Genomic DNA, 21572 nt, shown 5'->3' with positions numbered 1-21572 from the left:
AAAAAAAAAAAATCCACCAATCTCCCCACCTCCCCTGCCAAAACAAACCTCAGTTGTCACCCTTTTTTGGGGGAAAGAGATGATGAAGTTTTAGAAGTAAACTTCTAGTTTCTTTTTCTTATAACTTGCATTCTTCCTTTTTTATACTTAAAGTAAAATTGTTTTTAAAACTTACTCAAATGAAATCTTCCATTATTGTGGGATGAGGGGAGAGAAGGCATAAGATGGTCCCGGATATGGCTGGAGTAAACCAGCAAAATGCAGACTGAGTCCCTGAGCCATCCATCAACTTGCCATCTCTGTGGCTAGGACTTCATGTACTTGGAAAGTTTCAGTGAAATTTCTCATTGGCAGAAATGAATTGCCTTTTGTTTCACTTAACCTTACTTCTGGTTTTCCTTGTTTAGCTTACCTTTGCCTGGGGCAAGTTGTGTACCATATCAGTTTTCTATGTCCTCCCAAAGTAAAGCACAGATACTATTTATCTGGGGTTTAAATTTACAATTAATTACATGGTAACACTTCTCTAAATGGTGCAGAGATATTGGCAAGTTTATACAGTCAGAGTAAGTTTATCTCATGTGGAATGTCCTATTAGGGTTTCTTGATTTCTGCCTTTGTGTTCTCCAGGTAAGAAAGTTTTCAAACTCTGCCTTTTCTCTATTCTCGTGTTTTGTTTTGTTTTGTTTTGTTTTGTTGAGATGGAGTCTTGCTCTTTAGCCCAGGCTGGAGTGCAGTGGCACAATCTCAGCTCACGGCAACCTCCACCTCCTTGGTTCAAGCAATTCTTTTGCCTCAGCCTCCCGAGTAGCTGGGACTACAGGCGTGCACCACGACGCTCAGCTAATTTTTATATTTTTAGTAGAGATGGGGTTTCACCATAATGGCCAGGCTGGTCTTGAACCCCTGACCTTGTGATCCACCCACCTCGGCCTCCTAAAGTGCTGGGATTACAGGCGTGAGCCACTGTGCCCGGTCCTTATTCTGTTTTTTTTAAGCAGCAGTAACAATAACAAAATACCTCAAACAACCAGTTTCCTTCGATATAATTGTGGTGTTTTCCCAAAAGCTTTTGCTTTAAAATCATCATCAAAACAAAGTTTGCTACTCTGTCGCGTGAAAAAGTCCTTTCTAGCTATTTAGAAAATATCTAGGCTTCCCAGTGGGAGGGAGTGAAACACCAGAATTCTGTGCCTGTTTTCATTTCATCACCGGAGCCTAGGATTGTGGAGTTTCCAGGATTCCTTTAGAATTGGGTCCAGACCCATGAAGCTTAGTGGAATCATCACACAGAATTGTCGGGAAGTGAGAGAAAAGGAGAGTTTCCATTGATGTTTACCATCTCTGGGAGCCTTACTTCTGCTCTGTACTACTTATTTTTTGATTGACAATCATGGGAAACATTTCTACTTTGGAACTTGGTTGCAAAATTCCAGGACTTTCTGGCCAGCCACCCTAAACCCAGCGTGCACGTGGTATCTTACCCTGCTGCATAGCGGAGGGAGAAATACAGTGTCATAGACCTGAGTGCACAGTGTCCAATGTACCCAGGACGTGAAGGTTGGTGCAGGAGGAAGCAGAGATGCCTCGGGTATCTTGGTCTTAAGGCAGATGGCGTTTTGATTTTGTGCTTACATTTTCACAAACTGCTAATAATTTCTGTTCAGGATTATGTCACAAACTAACATGACATTTTGATTTTTTTTTCCTCAGGGTATAAAATCGGTGTTAAAAATTTACTGAAGCCTGAAGTGAGAGATTTCTGGGAGAAATTAGGAAGCTACGTGGCCACTGAAAAAGAAGGGGGCCACGTGGACTTCTTCGCACCTCTTGGAGCATCAGGTCAGCTCACACATCTTATAGAGAGACAGCGGCCAATGCCACTTCATGAGGACATGTTGTAAATTACTGAAGTGCCCCTGGGCCAAATGATTCAGTCACATTTTGCTCTTCAATATCTTTTTTCTTTATACTTCCCATATCCAGGTATTTCAGGAATGTAGGAGTGAGGGATAGTGATGAGAGTGACCTGTGTCTGCAGAAATACAGTCCCTAAATGGCAAGACCCAGCATGATTTATATTTATCCTGGAAAACACAATAAAACCAGCCTCCAGGATATAAGGGAAGGTGCCTGACCATCATAGGAACCGTAATCATTCAATCTGAGAAAACACCCCCTGTCGCCTTCTGAACCTGGAGTAGGCATGAACTTTGGTGACCAAGAACCCGAACTTGAGTCCCATCCATGTCATTGTTTAGCTTTGCGGCATTAGGCAAACTTGTGGACCTCCATTTGCTCATATGATAGAACAACAGTACCTTAGCGTATCTTTTTTTTTTTTTTTTTTTTTGAGATGACGTCTCACTCTTTCACCCAGGCTGGAGTGCAGTGGCGCAAACCTGGCTCACTGCAACCTCCGCTTCCCAGGTTCAAGCAATTCTCCTGCTTCAGCCTCTCAAGTAGCTGGGACTACAGGCGCACAATACCATGCCTGGCAAATTTTTGGTATATTTAATAGAGGCGGGGGTCTCACCATGCTGGCCAGGCTGGCCTCAAACTCCTGACCTCGTGATCCACCCACCTCGGCCTCCCAAAGTGCTGGGATTACACGTGAACCACCACACCCAGTATCTTAAATATGCTAAGGTGAAAATCAAGATGGCATAAATATTTAAATACTAAAAATAGTGTAAATTCTTAGATAATATTAAAAACAGTGAAGTGCTCTGTAAAGATGAGTATGGCTAATGATGACTGAGGTTGCTGGTATCATTTTATAAGTACCTGCCTGTCTAGGATCAGCAACTGTGATTCAAAGCTGATTTCTAGGCTTGAAGAGAAACCCCAGCAGCATTAAGTCAAATTCACTCTTTGGAGATCTATTCAATAAAAGTTCTGCATTCATGGGCGACGTTTTACCAGGCAGAGCGGGGGAGTGTGAAATTAAATTTTCTCACACTGTTTTCTTTTTGTTGTTGCTGTTAGCCATCCTTGGGGAACTGTGAGTTTTAAAATTCTTTCTACTCCTCAGATTTCACTGGACTGTTCAACATGTGCAAAGCAAGGCCCTGGCAGGCTTCAACCAGGGGACAGGAAAAAACCAAAAAAGGATGGGAAAGAATTTTTTTAAATGTGTAAATAATTTTACCAAGTTATTCCAATTATATACAAATATATATTTCTTAAATCTCAGCTGTGTAGAAAATATGCTGGCCAGGCACGGTGGCTCACACCTGTAATCCCAGGACTTTGGGAAGCCAAGATGGGAGGATAAACTGAATTTAGGAGTTTGAGACTAGCCTGGCCAATATGGCAAAACCCCATCTCTGCTAAAAATAGAAAAAATAGCCAGGCATGGTGGTGGGTGCCTGTAATCCCAGCTACTTGGGAGGGTGAGACAGGAGAATCGCTTGAACCTGGGAGGTGGAGTCTGCAGTGAGCTGAGATCGTGTCACTGCACTCCAGCCTGGGTGACAGAGACTCCACCCCAGAAAAAAAAAATATGCATAGAAAAATGAAGGAGGGGCCGGGCGCCGTGGCTTATGCCTGTAATCCCAGCACTGTGGGAGGCCGAGGCGGGTGGATCACGAGGTCAAGAGCTCGAGACCATCCTGGTCAACATGGTGAAACCGTCTCTACTAAAAATACAAAAATTAGCTGGGCATGGTGGCGCGTGCCTGTAACCGCAGCTACTCAGGAGGCTGAGGCAGGAGAATTGCCTGAACCCAGGAGGCGGAGGTTGCGGTGAGCCGAGATCGCGCCATTGCACTCCAGCCTGGGTAACAAGAGCAAAACTCCGTCTCAAAAAAAAAAAGAAAAAAGAAAAATGAAGGAGGAAATATACCAAAATATTAACAACATCTGTTTCTAGATGTGTTTTATGTTTTTTCTACTTTTGAAATTGGTTTTAAAAGACTAGGTTATAAAGAGTGTGGATGGTGTGATCTCGTTGTTTAAAACATGCATATGTGTGAGGTGATGTATGTATTTATAGAAAAAGATTTGGAAGGATGTATACCAAGGTATCAACACTAGTTGTCGAAAACTCACTTATAAGTGAGTTTTCCTTTCTTTTTTTCTCCCTTTTAAAAAATTTCTTTTGTTTGCCTCAATTTCCTGTAATGAACTAATATTACTTTTATAACAAGAACAACGCAAATATTTTAAGTGGAGTAGAAGAAAGGACTTGGGAAAGTATTGAAGGCAGAATAAGAATAAAGGAAGAAAAGAACAGTGGGTTTGGTGACATAAAAATCGTCTCAAGTGAAACTCAATGACACTCAAAAAACAGACTTCCTGTCGCCATTCTGGGCCCCAAATTCTCATCAAATGTAATATCCACCTGGATGCAGCAAAGATCACGGACTTCTCAGTCCAAATACTTCTTTTCCACCACTTCAGGCATCCCTCTTAGGCTTGTCAGCCCAGTAGCTGTATTACCCCTAAAATCTTGATTTCAAACTTTTATCTTTGAGATAAAATCAGGTCCTCAAATAACCCCACTATAGCAGCTCCTTGTCTAAGACCTCCAGTCTACACATTCCAACTTTTTCACTATCAACACATCTTCATTTTTTGCTCCCTTGTTAAACTTGGATTTAATGGCCCAACTTTATTACCACTCCCTGGCAAAGAATCTGAACTTCGTTTTCTCCGTTTTTTGGCTAAATCCCAGTGTTGGTTAAAACACAGCTCTCTGCACAGGCTCTACCTGTGGGTACTAGAGCAGTTAAAAAACTGTTGGAATAAGTGATACAACTGCTCTGATTGGTCTAACTTTACTTTGGTGACATAACTGTCAAATTCTGATGCAACACTGATGACCATCCTCCCACATTTCCTTGGTAAATTCATTTTCACACTCTTAGAGATGACAATTTTATCTCTTCTCTTTAGACAGCCTTTCAATAACCCTGTCTCTCAGCTTTGACCTCACCTTTTACTTCCCTAAGAAAACTGAATCACACGGAAACTCCCTAATTGTCCTCCCACCATCCAATTCACCACCAGCTCTACCTCATACTTTTTATTCTCTGTCTTCCCTTCTGCCCAGATGGAAGAAGCACCCCTGCCCACACAAGATCAGATGCTGCACTTGGAATCCACCCCATTGCCTTTCATCTTCTCCACACTTCTCTACATCCAATCCTCTCCTGTGGCCTCATTTCTCTCTTTATTGGGTTGTTTCTATCAAATCAGGAACACCTGTAGTATCTCCCGTCTTTAAAAAAAAAAAAAAAAAGGACAATAAACTTTCCCTCACTGCTTTTTAATTGGACAAGACTTGAGCATGCATCCGTATCACTGGAGGGCTGGTTAAACTACACATTGCTGGGTCCCACCTGGAGTTTCAGACTCAGTTAAGTCTGGGGTGGGCCTGAAGAATGTTCCTTTCTAACAAGTTTCCAGATGATGTTGATGCTGCCAGGCCTTTCTTCCTTACCTCCTACTCTCTCCTCAAGCTCCTCCAGCTGGTTTGTCTCTACTGACAATGCTTTTGGAAGACTGTAAGTGACTTCCATGTGCTCAAATCCAGTGGTCCCTGCTCCATTCCCACCTCACTTTGACCTTTGACTTCTTGGAAGCATCTGATGCAGAGGAAAGCCCCTTCTGGAAATGCTCCTTCTCTTGGTGTCCCTAATAGCACACTCTCCCTGTTTCCTCCTGCCTCAGTGCCCTCTTCTCAGTCTCTTTTGCAGGCTCTTCTTTCTCTGCAAGATCCTTAAATATTCTCCAGGGCCTGATCCTAGCCTCTCTCCTTTTCCACATATGCACTCTCCCCACTAGCCAGTCTCGTTTTCCGATGCGTATTAGTCCGTTCTCACACTGCTATAAATAACTGCCCGAGACTGGGTAATTTATAAAGGAAAGAGATTTAATTGACTCACAGTTCTGCATGGCTGGAAAGCCTCAGGAAATTCACAATAATGGCAAAAGGGGAAGCAACTTCTTCACGTGGTGGCAGGCGGGAGAAGACTGAGAGCCCAGCAAAGGAGGAAGCCACTTATAAAACCATCAGATCTCGTGAGAACTCACTCACGATCACAATAAGAGGATGGGGGAGAGTGCCCCTTAATGAAATTATCTCCACCTGGTCCCACCCTTGACACGTGAGGATTATTACAATTCAAGATGAGATTTTGGGTGGGGACACAGCCAAACCATATCAACGACTATACACATAATTTATATGCTGAGGACTCCCAAATTTATGTCTCCAATGCTGAAATTTCTGAGCTGCAGATTCATATCGAATTCCCACTTACTATCTTCATACTGGATGTTTAATTTTCATGTCTAATAGACATCTCAAAGTTAAATCAAACCCTTGATCGCCTCCCCAGCACCAAACCTACCCCTTCCCCAAATTCCTCAGTAAAAATATCATCATTCAACAGTTATTGCATAAGCCAAAAATCTAAGAATCTAATACTTATTCTTTTTGGCATTAAAAACATTTTTAAACAGCATTATTGAAATATAATTAATACACAATAAACTGTACATAATTAAAGTGTACAATTGACTAAATTTTACATATATATGCCTACCCCATGAGACCATGAAAAAAATCCAGAAAATGAACATATTCATTAACCCCAAGAGTTTCCTCATGCCATTCTGTAATTCTGTAATTTCTCTCTCCTGCTTCTCCCCACCCCCAAACTGAGCAACCACTGATCTTTCTTATTTCACATATATTAGTTTTCATCTTCCAGAATTTTCCTTTTTTTTTTTTTTTTTTTGAGACAGGGTCTGCTTCGTTGCCCAGGCTGGGGTGCAGTAGTGAAATCACAGCTCAGTGCAGCCTCAACTTCCTGGGGTCGAGCAATCCTCCCACCTCAGCCTCCTGAGTAGCTGGGACTGCAGGCACACAACACCACGCCTGGCTAATTTTTTAAATTTTTAATAGAGACAGGGTCTCCCTAGGTTTCCCAGGCTGGTCTTGAGCTCCTAGGCTCAAGCAATTCTCCTTCCTCAGCCTGGTAGGATCACAGGTATGCACCATCCCACCTGATTTTCCTTTTTTTTTTCTTTCTTTCTTTTTTTTCTCTGAGATGGAGTTTTACTCTTGTTGCCCAGGCTGGAGTGCAATGGCATGATCTCAGCTCACTGCAACCTCCGCCTCTGGGTTCAAGCAATTCTTCCGCCTCAACCTCCCAAGTAGCTGGGATTACAGGCACGCGCCACCACACACAGGTAATTTTGTATTTTTAGTAGAGACAGGATTTCGCCATGTTGGCCAGGATGATCTCAATCACCTGACCTCGTGATCTGGCTGCCTCAGCCTCCCAAAGTGCTGGGATTACAGGTGTGAGCCACCACGACGCCTGACCTTCCTTTTTTCTTTTTTAATATGAAATAATTCGTTTTTTCTTTTTTTTTTCAAGACGGGGTTTCACCGTGTTGGTCAGGCTGGTCTTAAACTCCCAACCTCAGGTGATCCGCCCGCCTTGGCCTCCAAAGTGCTTCGATTATAAGCGTGAGCCACCACGCCCGGCCTAATATGTAATAATTCAAAAATTTGCATGTCATGCTTGTGCAGAGGCCATACTAATCTTCTCTGTATTGTTCCAATTTTAGTATATGCTCTGCTTATGTGAGCACTGGCCTAGTCTTCTATAAATGGCATCATACAGCATGTATTCTCTGTCTGACTTTCTTTACTCAATCATTATTTTAGATTTAGCTATCTGATGTATGTATCAATATCTCCTTTTTACTACTGGGAATTATTACATTGTAGACATATACCACAATTTGTTTATCCATTAATTTGTTGATAGATATTTGAGCTCTTTCTGGTTTCTGCTTTTACAAATAAAGCTCCTATGAACTTATGCTTTCATTTCTCTTGGATGAATTCCTGGACGTAGAGTGGCAAGGTTATATGTAGCTGTATGTTTAACTTTATAAAAACACCAGCTAAACTGATTTCCAAAGTGACTTTACCTTTTTACATTTTCACAAGCAGTATCTGAGAATTCCAGTTGCCTATCATTCTAACACTTGGTATGGTCAATCTTTTTAATTTTAGCCATTCAGGTGGGTGTGCATTTTCCTAATGACTAAGGAGGCTCAAGTTCTTTTCATATGCTTATTTGCCATTCTTTTGCAAATCTTTTGCAAATCATCTTAAAAACTGAGTTGTTTTCTTATTCAGCTTTTGAAAACTTTTTATATTTACTGGATACGTAATTAGCAAATGTTTTCTCCAGTCTATGACATATTTTCCTTCACTAAAGAGTTTCTTTTAAAGCACAGTTCCTTTTTCTGAGACGGAGTTTCGCTCTTGTTGCCCAGGCTAGAGTGCAATTGTGTGATCTCGGCTCACTGCAACCTCTGCCTCCTGGGTTCAAGTGATTCTCCTGCTTCAGCCTCCTGAGTAGCTGGGATTACAGGATTACAGGTGTCTGCCACCATGTCCGGCCAATTTTTTTGTATTTTTAGAGACAGGGTTTCAGCATGTTGGCCAGGCTGGTCTTGAACCCCTCACCTCAGGTGATCTGCCCACCTCGGCCTCCTAAAGTGCTGGTATTACAGGCATGAGCCACTGCACCTGGCCTGAGGCATAGTTCTTAATTTTGATGAAATCAAATATGTCAAGTGTTCCTGTGTAGATCATGCTTTTACATCATATCTAAAAACTATTTACCTAACCAAAGGCCACTAAGATTTTCTCCTATGTTTTTTCTAAATGATTTATAGTTTTAAGTTTGACTTTTAAGTCTGTGATCCACTTGACTATTTTTTGAATGTAATACATGAGATATGGATAGAGGTTAATTTTTTTTTTTTAACATATGGCTGTTTCATCACCACTCCTTATAACTAATATCCTTTTTCCGATGAATTTCATTTGCACCTTTGTTGAAATCTATCAATTATGTATGTGTAAGTTCACTTTTGGACTCTGTATTTGATTCCATTGATTAATTTGTCAATAAAAGTACTATAGACATCAGTAAGTGAGAGACATCAGTATGTGAGAGACATCAGTATGTGAGAGACATTAGTGAGAGATATCAGTAAGTGAGAGACATCCAAACTTTCAGCTGCTGTCACCCTGCTTCATGCAGTAATTGAAGCATTTTGGAGTCTCTATTTATTCTTGGACCACAAATAGTTAAAATATATTACCCATTTCATTCCAAGTAATTCAATCTGTATGCTGAAGTAATAATTCAATCTATATGTTGTGTCACTGAAGGGACTATTTTTTCTTTTTCTTTTTTTTTTTTTTTTGAGACGGAGTTTCACTGTTGTTACCCAGGCTGGAGTGCAATGGTGCGATCTCGGCTCACCGCAACCTCCACCTCCTGGGTTCAGGCAATTCTCCTGCCTCAGCCTCCTGAGTAGCTGGGATTACAGGCACGCGCCACCATGCCCAACTAATGTTTTGTATTTTTAGTAGAGATGGGGTTTCACCATGTTGACCAGGATGGTCTTGATCTCTTGACCTCGTGATCCACCCACCTTAGCCTCCCAAAGTGCTGGGATTACAGGCTTGAGCCACCGTGCCCGGCTTTTTTTCTTATTTTAAGTTCCTGGTTACAAGTGCAGTGTGTGTAGGTTTGTTATATAGGTATATGTGTGCCATGGTGGTTTGCTACACCTATCAACCCATCATCTAGGTTTTAAGCCCTGCATGCATTAGCTATTTGTCCTAATGCCCTCTCTCCCCTTTCTCCCCACCCCACAACAGGTCCCGGTGTATGATGTTCCCCTCTGTGTATCCATGAGTTCTCATTGTTCAACTCCCACTTATGAGTGAGAACATGCGGTGTTTGATTTTCTGTTCCTATATTAGTTTGCTGAGGATGATGGTTTCTAGCCTCATCCATGTCCCTGCAAAGGACATGAACTCATTCCTTTTTATGGCTGCCTAGTATTCCATGGTGCATCTGTGCCACATTTTCTTTATCCAGTCTATCATTGATGGGCATTTAGGTTAGTTCCAAGTCTTTGCTATTGTAAATTGTGCTGCAACAAACATGCATGTGCATGTATCTTTATAGTAGAATGATTTATAATCCTTTGGATATATACCCAGTAATGGGATTGTGGGGTCAAATGGTATTTCTGGTTCTAGATCTTTGAGGAATCACCACACTATCTTCTACGATGGTTGAACTAATTTACACTCCCACCAACAGTGTAAAAGCATTCCTATTACTCCACGGCCTCGCCAGCATCTGTTGTTTCCTGACTTTTTAATAATCACCATTCTAACTGGTATGAGATGGTGTCTTATTGTGGTTTTGATTTGCATTTCTCTAATGACCAGTGATGATGAGCTTTTTTTTTTTCATGTTTGTTGCTGGCATGAATGTCTCCTTTTGAGAAGTGTCTGTTCACATCCTTTGCCCACTTTTTGATGTGACTGTGGGCAGTTCTTGTAAATTTGTTTAAGTTCCTTGTAATATTAGACGTGTGTCAGATGGGTAGATTGCAAAAATTTTCTCCCATTCTGTAGGTTGCCTGTTCACTCTGATGATAGTTTCTTTGCTGCACAGGAGCTCCTTAGTTTAATTAGATCCCGCTTGTGGATTCCGGCTTTTGTTGCCATTGCTTTTGGTGTTTTAGTCATGAAGTCTTTGCCCATGGGAGGGGCTAAATTTTAACCATCATATTCCATCCTATGTTTAATCTTTTAAAATCTGTCCTCTTACAATGAGACTCCTCCTTTAAGTGAGACTATTTCAGAAAATATATATAGATTTTTCTCTATCTTTAGGCGGAGTATTCCAAATCTGGAATAAGCCCCAGTTCAAACTCCATGTCCTCCTTCCACATCCTGTTGTTTCGTCTTCAGACTGTTTCACCTTCAGTATTTAGGGGTGAACTATAAAGTGTTCATGAACTGTTCAGTGGAGAGATCTGAATAGAAGAAGAGCTGCTAGTGGCCTTTCTTGACCACCTCTCTAGGGTCCCTAAGTAATATTTAACTGTTCTGTATTAGTCTGTTCTTGTAGTGCTATAAAGAAATACCTGAGGATGGGCAATTTATAAAGAAAAGAGTTTTAATTACTTCATGGTTCTTCAGGCTGTGTAGCAACCACAGTACTGGCATCTGCTTGGCTTCTGGTGAGGCCTCAGGGAGCTTATAATCATGGCAGAAGGTGAAGGGGCAGCTGGTGTGTCACATGGCAAGAGCGAGAACGAGGGAGGGAGGAGGTGCCACACACTTTTAAACAACCAGATGTTGTGTGAACTCAGGGTGAGAACTCACTCATCACTAAGGGGATGGCACAAGCCATTCAGGAAGGATCTGACCCCATGATCCAAATACCACCTGCGGGCCCCACCTCTGACACTGGGGATTCAATTTCAACATGAGATTTGGAGGGAACAGATATCCAAATTATATCATGTTCCATGGCAAAACATATGAGTAAACTAACGAAAGTATTTTTGACTATGCAGAGGCAGGAACTGAAGTTCTTTCTCAGCTGTCTCAACTAACTGGAACGTTCTTTACGGCCCCCACTGGGATTGCCACTGGCTCTTACCAGCACAGTAAGTGTTACGGGAGCTGACAGCCATGTTCAAAAACACAGGCCAACTCCAGGACCACCAAAGGACAAAATCCAGTTAATAGTACTGGTACGGCTGATATTATTACTCCCTTTCATTCCTCCCCTGAAGGAACGCCATTCCTTCCCAAACTAGGTAATCTCATATCCTTCAGTCATTTGCTTAGAAGATTATTTATTGTACATATTTGCCTCAATCCTTCATTTGCAAAAACTCTGTTGAAAACATAATCTTTAACAGTTAAGTAAAGTTGCTAATCTAGAAAAAGTACAAAGAAGTACTTTTCTTAGTAAAATATAGTCAATATGGTTTTATTTGGAAAAATAAATTGTAGCTCCGAAGAGATGGCAAAGAGGCTTGCTTAGTTTCTATTTCAGTAGCATTATCTGGGAGGAAAAACGATCAGAGAAAATACACCTGAAAGCAAACTTTCATTTAGATACTAACACTGCAAATTTGGATTAAAATGTAACACAGGCTGACCACCAAGAGAACCAAATTGCTTTGTTACACTGAGGCCAGTCATTTTCCCCTTGAACACACCCTTGATTCCTATCAACAAGGGCTGAGAGGGATGTAGAAACTGTATAAATCATTGCTTCTCTACTCCTAAATGCCAAGGGCCTTTTAGAATTTGGGAAAACCGGTATGATTATGAAACTGGTAAGGGAAAAAATTCTTTGTAGATATAACAAAGTGCATTGACGTAATACAGTTTTGCCGAGGTCACTTGCTGATTTTAGTTAATATAGCAATGTCACCAAATGATAGCATATTTGGCTCTGTGGAGAGAGGAACTGGCCTTGCAGAGCATAGCAGGGCATAGCCACTGTTGCTGGTAATAGGGGACAGGTTTTCTTCTTTTTCTCCTCCTCTGCCTTCCCTTTCTCCTGTTCATCCACCTTTCCTCCTCTCTTCTTCTCATTCTCCTTATTTAAAAAAAAATGTTGTGGCCAGATGCAGTGGCTCACACCTATAATCTCAGCACTTTGGGAGATCAAGTTGAGCAGATCATCTGAGGTCAGGAGTTCAAGACCAGCCTGGCCAACATGGTGAAACCCCGTGTCTACTAAAAATACAAAATTTAGCCAGGTAGTAGTGGCACGCATCTGTAATCCCAACTACTGGGGAGGCTGAGGCACGAGAATTGCTTGAACCCGGGAGGCAGAGGTTGCCGTGAGTTGAGATCACGCCACTATACTCCAGCCTGGGTGACAGAGCAAGACTTGGTCTCAAACAAAAACAAAAACATGTTATGAAGCTTTTCACATCTATCTTTTCCTCTATAAAAAGTAGAGGAAACAAAGCAAACAAAGCTCTCTCTCCATTCAGGACAGAAAATCGAATTTAACATACCACTGCATCATCCAGTAATTGCTTTTTTTTTTTTGAGATAGAGTCTCTCAGCTCATGGCAACTTCTGCCTCCCAGGTTCAAGCGATTCTCCTGCCTCAGCCTCCCAAGTAGCTAGGACTACAGGTGTGTGCCACCACATCCAGCTAATTTTTTGCATTTTTAGTAGAGACAGCTTTCATTGTGTTAGCCAGGATGATCGCGATCTCCTGACCTTGTGATCTGCCCACCTCAGCAGTAATTGCTTTTTAAGAAGAGAAACTTTCTGTAAACACCTGCTATAGTCACATAGATGATTTGTACAGCAAGGTAGCAGTTTGACATAATTTAAGAAAGATATAGATTTGGCCATGACGAGGTTGCCTTTCAATGGTTTAATGGGGAAGCCGTGTACCATGGGATTTCTTGTGTTTTCACTTTTAGACTGGAAAGGTAAAGCAGTGCATTCTTCCTTAGGTGACTGCTCAGCTTCCCAATGCAGAGTCCAGCAGCTGTTTTTTTTAAACTTTGAATGGAATATGTCAGCCTCATCTATCAAAGAGTAGAGATGCATTTGAAATGATTAATTGAATCCTTTTTGAGTTTCTAACTTTACCTTTGAAAACAGAGGATGGGTGTTTTTCTTAGTCTTCTAATGAGAAACGATAATAAACTCAATACAAATGCAACCAAGTTTCTGTTGTACTTTAAACAAGACATAGAATTCTTTCATTTGAGCTCAAACCTGCAGGAATAACAGAAGAAAATCATGTCAGTTTTTAGTGATTGGCTGGGAGCCCAATGGGGAAAGGCCCCCTCTTCCATCTACTTCAGCGAATCAAAGCTACAGACATGGTCCAGCTTCACAGACTTCCTAGAAGACACCTTGAAAGGGGTAAGGAAGCAGTTGTGTCCTCTCTTCAAGGAACTGCAGAAGAGCATCAGTGGCAGGATGATAGGTAAGCAGTCCCCCTACTTCTGTTGCAGGTTAATTATGAAGTTACCTTCATATCCCAAGTGAATATAAGTTTAGTTATGGCGCAAGTAAAATTTAACTCTTGAACATTTCAGTAAAACTTTATCTCCTAGGTTGCTCACATTGCCTTTCAAATATAATGAATACCCCCTAAGAACAAATATATTCACGTTCAAAATGTTGAAGCTGGGTCTTATTTTAAAATTTTACCACCTTGAGCAGGGCGCTGTGGCTCACTCCTGTAATTCCAGAACTTTGGGAGGCCGAGGCAGGTGGATCACCTGAGGTCAGGAGTTCGAGACCAGCCTGGCCAACATGGTGAAACCCTGTCTCTACTAAAATATATATATAAGCTGGGTGTAGTGGTGGGCACCTGTAATCCCAGATACTCGGGAAGATAAGGCAGGAGAATTGCTTGAACCCAGGGGACGGACGTTGCAGTGAGCAAATACGGTGCCACTCAACTCCAGCCTGGGCAACAGAGTAATACTGTGGCTCAAAAAAAAAAAAAATTACCACCTTATTAATTCTTGTTTGTCAATTATTTGCCTAGACACAATTTGCTGTTTGCTAAGCCAGAGAGCTGTGTACTTTCCCCACTAGAATTTGCTCTCAAAGTTAAGCACCTCTTAAACCCCAGCACTTATTACATAAATTCTTCTACAATTTAAGTTATATTTATTTTCTATATAAAATATATAATTTAGTGATGGGTTCCATGGGCCTTTGCTGAGCCTACTGCACACAGCTGAATGAATTTTTTCATTCACACCCCATCCCCATGATCGAATGAATGACCACAGCAGAGCCCTTTGAAAACAACTTACTGCCTCAACTTTGCATCTTTACTAAAGTAGTCCATTCTTTAAAATTAAGTATATTTCACCCTGTGGGTAAAAAGCTTTCCCTTTTCTCATCTGCAACTATTAATATCTATTCAATTTTTCCCCTAATACTTCCCACCTGACTAAAACACCATATCAATCAAATCATCCTGTACCTATGCCTTTCTTCTTTTCCTCTGCCCAGTTCCATATGTAAGGTCTGTTTACATAGTTACCATCTACACAACAGCTGCAACACAGAAGCATGCATGCAGATATCTTATCTGTCAATGTATGTCCTACATCTCTTTACATAAATGCCTCCCAAATAGGGATTTGCCTTCCTGCTAATTTGTCCTACCCACTCTGTCACATTTAGGAGGTGTTCAACCATTTAAAAATAGTTATGAAGTTATAAACAGGGAGAAATTATTTCTCCTACTTGTGTTTTTTTTTTTTTTTTTGAGATGAAGTTTCTCTCTTGACCCCTAGGCTGGAGTGTAACAGTGTGATCTCGGCTCACTGCAACCTCCCCATCCTGGGTTCAAGGGATTCTCCTGCCTCAGCATCCCAAGTAACTGGGATTACAGGCACACGCCACCACACCAGGCTAATTTTTTTTTTTAATGGAGTCTCGCTCTGTTGCCCAGGCTGCAGTGCAGTGGTACAATCTCGGCTCACTGCAACCTCTGCCTCCCAGGTTCAAGCAATTCTCCTGCCTCAGCCTTCCAAGTAGCTGGGATTACAGGCATCCACCACCACATGCTGCTAATTTCTGTATTTCTAGTGGAGGCGGAGTTTCACCATGTTGGCCAGGCTGGTCTCGAACTCCTGACCTGAAGTGATCCACCCATCTTGGCCTCCCAAAGTGCTGGGATTACAGACACAAGCCACTGGTGTCCAGCCTAATTTTTGTATTTTTAGTAGAGACTGGGTTTCACCATGTTGGCCAGGTTGGTCTCGAACTCCTGACCTCAAGTGATCACCTGCCTCGGCCTCTCAAAGTGCTAGGATTACAGGCATGAGCCACCACACCTGGCTCTCCTAGTTCTTTCCTAGATAGTAAGGACTAGAAAGAAAATTGGAAAGGTAAACTTTTTAAAGATATAATTTTGTGTGTTTTGTTTTTTTTAGAGACGGGCTCTCACTCTGTCACCCAGGCTGGAGTGCAGCAGCACAGTCATAGCTCACTGCAGCCTAGAACTCAAGTTCAAGCTATCTTCCTGCCTCAGCTTCCCCAATATAATATATGTAGACAATGAGATGTCAATGGAAAACGATATTTTATATAACCACATGGTGTTAAAAATATTTTAAAAATTAACAGATTTCTGTGTATGTATGTTTGCATGTTATTTACTTTGGACTTTAAAATATTTATATATTTGAAGCCTGGTATGGTGGCTCATGCCTGTAATCCCAAAAGCACTTTGGGGAGCAGAGATAGGTGGCTCAGGAGTTTGAGACCAGCCTGGGCAACGTGGCAAAACACTGTCTCCACAGAAAAATATAAAAGTTAGCTGGGCACAGTGACACGTGCTATCGAGGAGGCTGAAGCATGAGAATTGCTTGAGCTGGGGAGGAAGAGGTTGCAGTAAGCCAAGGTCGCGTCATTGCATTCCAGCCTGGGTGACAGAGTGAGATCCTGTCTCAAAAAAAAAAAAAAATTGTCTGTTTGAGCACAAAGATAAAGGGGAGTATAGAGGAACTTTTGGTAGGGTTGAGAGTCTAACATTTAAACTTGCTGAGTTCCTTTTCTTGTGTTGTCTCCTTATTGTCCAATTTATACCTTTCATTCAATATCAGTTTTGCCAGAGTAGGCACTTTTTATATGCTAGACATTTAAAGTACTTTGGTTCATTTTATATTTTATCATAGTAGAAATCTTCATGGTGTAATAGAATTTTTAACTGCTATTCTTTGCATTTTTATCCACTAAAAAACAACTGTGGGTCCAGTATGGTGGCTCATGTCCGTAGTCCCAATGCTTTGGGAGGCTGAGGTGGGCAAATTGCTTGAGCCCAAGAGTTTGAGACCAGCTGGGAAACATAGAAAGACTCCATCTCTACAAAAAGTTAAAAAATTGGCCGGGCGCAGTGGCTCACGCCTGTAATCCCAGCACTTTGGGAGGACGAGGTTGGCAGATCACTTGAGGTCAGGAGTTTGAGACCAGCCTGGCCAACATGATGAAACCTCATCTCTGTTAAAACTACAAAAAAAAAAAAAAATTTGCCGGGCATGGCTACTTGGGAGGCTGAGGCAGAAGAATTGCTTGAACCCAGGAGGCGGGGGTTGCAGTGAGCCCAGATAGCACCACTGCACTCCAGCCTGGGTGACAAGAACAAGACTCCATCTCAAAAAAAAAACAAAAATTAAGCAGGCATGGTGGTGCATGCCTGTAATTCCAGTTACTTGTGCAGCTGAGGTGGGAGGATCACTTGAGCTCAGCGAATCAAGGCTGCAGTGAGCTATCATTTTGCCACTGGGCAACAGAGTACCGAGTTGTTGTTGTTTTTAAAACACATTTCTTCCATAAATCGATGACAGGGCATGTGGCCTTCTATTGACAGGGCAGTTTATGTTTGACACCATGGGTATGAGCAACTTTCTGAACAACCAAGAGATCGCACAAGCTCTGGCAGATGGGCTGATGGAGTTGTCAAAAGAAGATTCTGTAAGTGTTTCTTTGAAGAAAGTAAGCTACGAAAACCAACATGTAAATCAATTGTTTGCAGTTATTATTAATTTTTTTGACCAGTTTATCCCTTTCAGGCACAATCCCTCACATAAATTACATCAGTTTCTAATAACAGCCACTGAGAGATTCTGGGCCCAAGATGTGTTAAGTACACAAAATGGACAAGTAGGAAAATCTTCTAGATTATTTCAAGTTTATTATGTTGTGCCCTGTTTTCTGTCTTGTGCTTCATTTCAGTCAGAAGTGACTTTTTTATATATAAAACATGTTAGTGGCTTTATATTTCACATAAACTTTACTCAACACTGAAACCAATTCCTAGTTTGAGGAGAAGTCTGAGAAAGTGTGACCCCGATGTGAAAAGATGAAGGGAAAAGGGGCTAGATGAGAGAGGAAGGGAAAGAGAACACAACAGAACAGAAAGAAGCAAATCAGTCATTCAGTTGGGGATGGCTGTAGGAGAAGCCCCGTGAAACAATTTCATCAGACACAGATCCAAGGTACTCTCTCATTCAGGTCAGTCCACATTTCAGAAAATGGTGAGGAGAGGCCAGGCTCCAGACAGCTCTCCCAGCCCCAAAGAGGTCAGCATAGCTATAGGAAAACTGCGATGTGGCGGGGTCGCGGTGGCACATGCCTATAATCCCAGCACTTTGGGAGGCCAAGGCGCATGGATCACTTGAGGTCAGGAGTTGGAGACCATCCTGGCCAACATGGTGAAACTCTGTCTCTACTAAAAATACAAAAATTAGCTGGGCGTGGTGGCAGGCACCTGTAATCCCAGCTACTCACGGGGCTGAAGCAGGAGAATCCGTGAACCTGGGAGGTGGAGGTCGCAGTGAACCAAGATTGTACCACTGCACTCCAGACTGGGTGACAGAGTGAGACTGTGTCTCAAAAAAAAAAAAAAAAAAAAGAAGAAGAAAAGAAAATGCAGCGTGCAGCTCTCTATCTGAGGGAAGTCAGGAATAAGATGGAGATAGGGTTGATGTTAATATCGTCAATAATCTAAATTCTCTAGTTTTCCAAGAAATTCTCAAGTAGGTCCTCAAATCTTTCTTTTCCACCATCATAATTCTACTTTGTGGGTGAATTTAACATTGTCTCTGCACACATCTCTCTCTCCTTATCATTGAGTATCTGCTCCTGCTTCAACGTGGCTTCCCGAGTCTGCACCAGGCATCTCTGGGCTTAGCTGTCCTGCACTGGGTGTGGGCTGTGAAGCTGCATTAGCTGTAGTTTGTCTTCTGTGAAGTCTCAGCTCTGCAGCGAGACTCAGGCAGCCTAATGATGAAACGCCTTTGGTGAGCCTTGCTGATAAAATGAACAGGGATAGGCCGGGCCTGGTGGCTCACTCCTGTAATCTCGGCACTTTGGGAGGCCAAGGTGGGCGGATCACCTGAGATTGGGAGTTCGAGACCAGCCTGACCAACATGGAGAAACCCCATCTCTATTAAAAATACAAAATTAGCCAGGCATGGTGGAGCATGCCTGCAATCCCAGCTACTCGGGAGGCTGAGGCAGAAGAATCACTTGAACCCGGGAGGCGGAGGTTGCAGTGACCTGAGATCATGCCATTACACTTCAGCCCAGGCAACAAGAGTGGAATTTGTCTCAAAAAAAAACAAAAAAAACAAACAAAAAAAACTAGAGCAGGGATATTCACAGAGATGCCCCTGCACTGTCTCCCAAAACACCAAAGGATTACTCAGTGTGCTTGGTGTAGGTTCAGTGTACTTATTTCCACCTAATTATTTAAAAATAACCAGGTATGATATAATTTGGATGGTGCTCAAACCTGTAGCCTGAGAGGGAAACAAATTTGAGAGCCTCAGCATGTTTTTTCTAGCAATTCTGCTACTGCAGCCTCTCTCCCAGGCCTTCTTCTTTCCCATGAAAGACAACAAGATCCTGCCTGTCCCCTTTCCTCATTTGGCCAAGAGGCTGGTGTGGGCCACTTTGGTTCCAAAGATCTTGAGAGACCTTCCTATCAGACACTGGTGTCTTAACTGGATGGGGACAAATGTATGGTAACTGGAATATGAGATTAACTAGAAAGTCTTGTGTACCGACTCGAATTGAGTACTAGTCACTTTGTTTTCTGGACACGTAAATGCATTAAGTAGAAAGCTGAAATCCCTGCTAAAAAGTCTCTTCTCTCTTCTGCTGCACTATTGACACCTGTATTTCAGATGAATGTTTTAAACAGGAATTTTTCTTGGGGGGGGGGGTGGCATTTTTTTTAGGACAAACCTCTGGAATTTTTGTCATATTTTCTGCTGAAGAAATGTGGTAAAAAGATCAAAGATTTTGAAGGAAATGTTATTCCAACAAAATGTGACCCAAAGACAGCATTCGGCTTATTGATGAAGGTAAAGATGCTGCTGATTTTCATGCCATTGCTTTTCTGTAGAGTCAGGCACATGTGATGAAGAAATTCATAAACCACAATATGAGCTCTACTGGGAAGCTTTAATGTACCATTTCTCCTAAGAATTTTGTTTTCATGAAGTATTATTAAAAAGGGTGTTTCAGCCAGGCGCAGTGGCTTACACTTGTAATCCCATCATTTTGGGAGGCTGAGGCGGGCGGATCACAAGATGAGGAGTTCAAGACCAGCCTGGCCAACATGGTGAAACCCTGTCTCTACTAAAAACACAAAAATTAGCCAGGCGTAGTGGCATGCACCTGTAATCCCAGCTACTCAGATAGCTAAGGCAGGAGAATTGCTTGAATCAGGGATTTGGAGGTTGCAGTGAGCCAAAATCACGCGATTATACTCCAGCCTGGGTGGAGGTTGCAGTGAGCCAAGATCGAGCCACTGCACTCCAGCCCAGGTGACAGAGCGAGACTCTGTCTCAAAACAAAGAGTGTTTCGTAGTTTTGTAATATGAGTAACATTTAAGCCATTTAAAAGCATAAAATTACACCATGTTAACTTGAGTAACACTATTGGATTATGGGAGAACATTAGAAATTTGCATTTTGCTTTGCCATTTATACAGTTGAGCCACTGTGCCCAGTGAGACACTTTCATTCCTGGATGCTCCTCGATTTCCTCTGCCAAATAAAATTCACACTGAATGAAATCTTTTTAACAGGCTGTTGGCCTGAACAGCTAATCATGTTCAAAAAATAATGCATGAAATGGCCGAGTGCAGTGGCTCACACCTGTAATCACAGCACTTTGGGAAGCCGAGGCAGGTGGATCACCTGAGGTTGGGAGTTTGTGACCAGCCTGATCAACGTGGAGAAACCCCGTCTTTACTAAAAATACAAAAAATTAGCCGGCACATCCCTGTAATCCCAGCTACTCGGGAGGCTGAGGCAGGAGAATTGCTTGAACCTGGGAGGCAGAGGATGTGGTGAGCCAAGATTGTGCCACTGCTCTCCAGCCTGGGCAACAAGAGTGAGACTCTGTCTAAAATAATAATAGTAATAATAATAATGCATGAAATGTGGGCTTAAAGTTTCTCATTGCTGGAAAGCAGGCCCTCTATTGCTCCACTGTCTGCCTGTAATAAAACTGGAGAAACGTAAAACTCCTTAATGCCTGGAAATTTCTTTGATTTTTTTTTAATCGAATTAGGAAAAAATATGTATTCGATTCTCATTTGGTTCTCTACTATTGAGCACTAGAGAGCTTAGGCACAAAACCCACAAAACAATTGCAGAGACCTCTAGGACGAAAAACCACAGCTAAATGTCAGTGTTGAATTAGGATAAAAATAGAAAAGCTGATTTTCCTTAAATGAGGGTTTATTTTTAAAACTGGATATTCATTCAGAAGACTCAGGAGACAAAAGAGGGGAAAGCAAAAACTCCTCGGAGATAATTGTTTTAAAGACCCTTCAGCCAGGTGTGGTGGCTCCTGCCTGCAATCCCAGCACTTTAGGAGGCTGAGGTGGGCGGATCACCTGAGGTCAGGTATTTGAGAGCAGCCCGGTCAACATGGTGAAACCTTGTCCCTACTAAAAATACAAAAATTAGCCAGGTATGGTGGTGGGTGCCTGGAATCCCAGCTACTCGGGAGGCTGAGGCAGGAGAATCGGTTGAACCCAGGAGGTGGAGGTTGCAGTGAGCCGAGATTGCACCATTGCACTCCAGCCTAGGCAACAAGAGCAAAACTCACTCTTAAAAAAACAAACAACAACAAAAAAAAACCCTTCCAGAGAGGCCTGTGTGTGTGTGTGTGTGTGTG

The 21572-nt window shown here is 42.1% G+C and overlaps 1 protein-coding gene and 1 non-coding gene across 10 annotated transcripts in view; one reads left to right on the top strand and one right to left on the bottom strand.

Moving 5' to 3' along the window:
• The window catches only part of ECT2L (epithelial cell transforming 2 like), a 111123-nt gene that overhangs the window by 60749 nt on the left and 28802 nt on the right, over positions 1 to 21572 (top strand). For 8 of the 9 annotated variants that reach the window (XR_004267753.1, XM_032274626.1, XM_032274632.1 and 5 more), the window contains 5 exons: positions 1714 to 1842; positions 11431 to 11523; positions 13650 to 13832; positions 17244 to 17347; positions 19618 to 19743. Coding sequence is in view for 8 of the 9 variants with exons in the window: in XM_032274626.1 (XP_032130517.1) it covers positions 1714 to 1842; positions 11431 to 11523; positions 13650 to 13832; positions 17244 to 17347; positions 19618 to 19743 (635 nt within the window). In the remaining variant the exon portion in view is untranslated. The remainder of the gene's footprint in view (positions 1 to 1713; positions 1843 to 11430; positions 11524 to 13649; positions 13833 to 17243; positions 17348 to 19617; positions 19744 to 21572) is intronic. The other variant, XM_032274629.1, reaches the window with a different exon arrangement.
• Positions 7505 to 7609, bottom strand: LOC116549794. The gene has a single exon (XR_004268074.1). It is a non-coding gene; the product is annotated as a U6 spliceosomal RNA (small nuclear RNA).

This window comes from Sapajus apella, unplaced genomic scaffold (genome assembly GCF_009761245.1).
Source record: "Sapajus apella isolate SASKATOON/1434 unplaced genomic scaffold, GSC_monkey_1.0 scaffold6, whole genome shotgun sequence".
In the NCBI taxonomy this organism is placed as follows: domain Eukaryota; kingdom Metazoa; phylum Chordata; class Mammalia; order Primates; family Cebidae; genus Sapajus; species Sapajus apella.
Note: the sequence above shows the minus strand (reverse complement) of the source record. Positions and strands in the feature narration are given on the sequence as shown.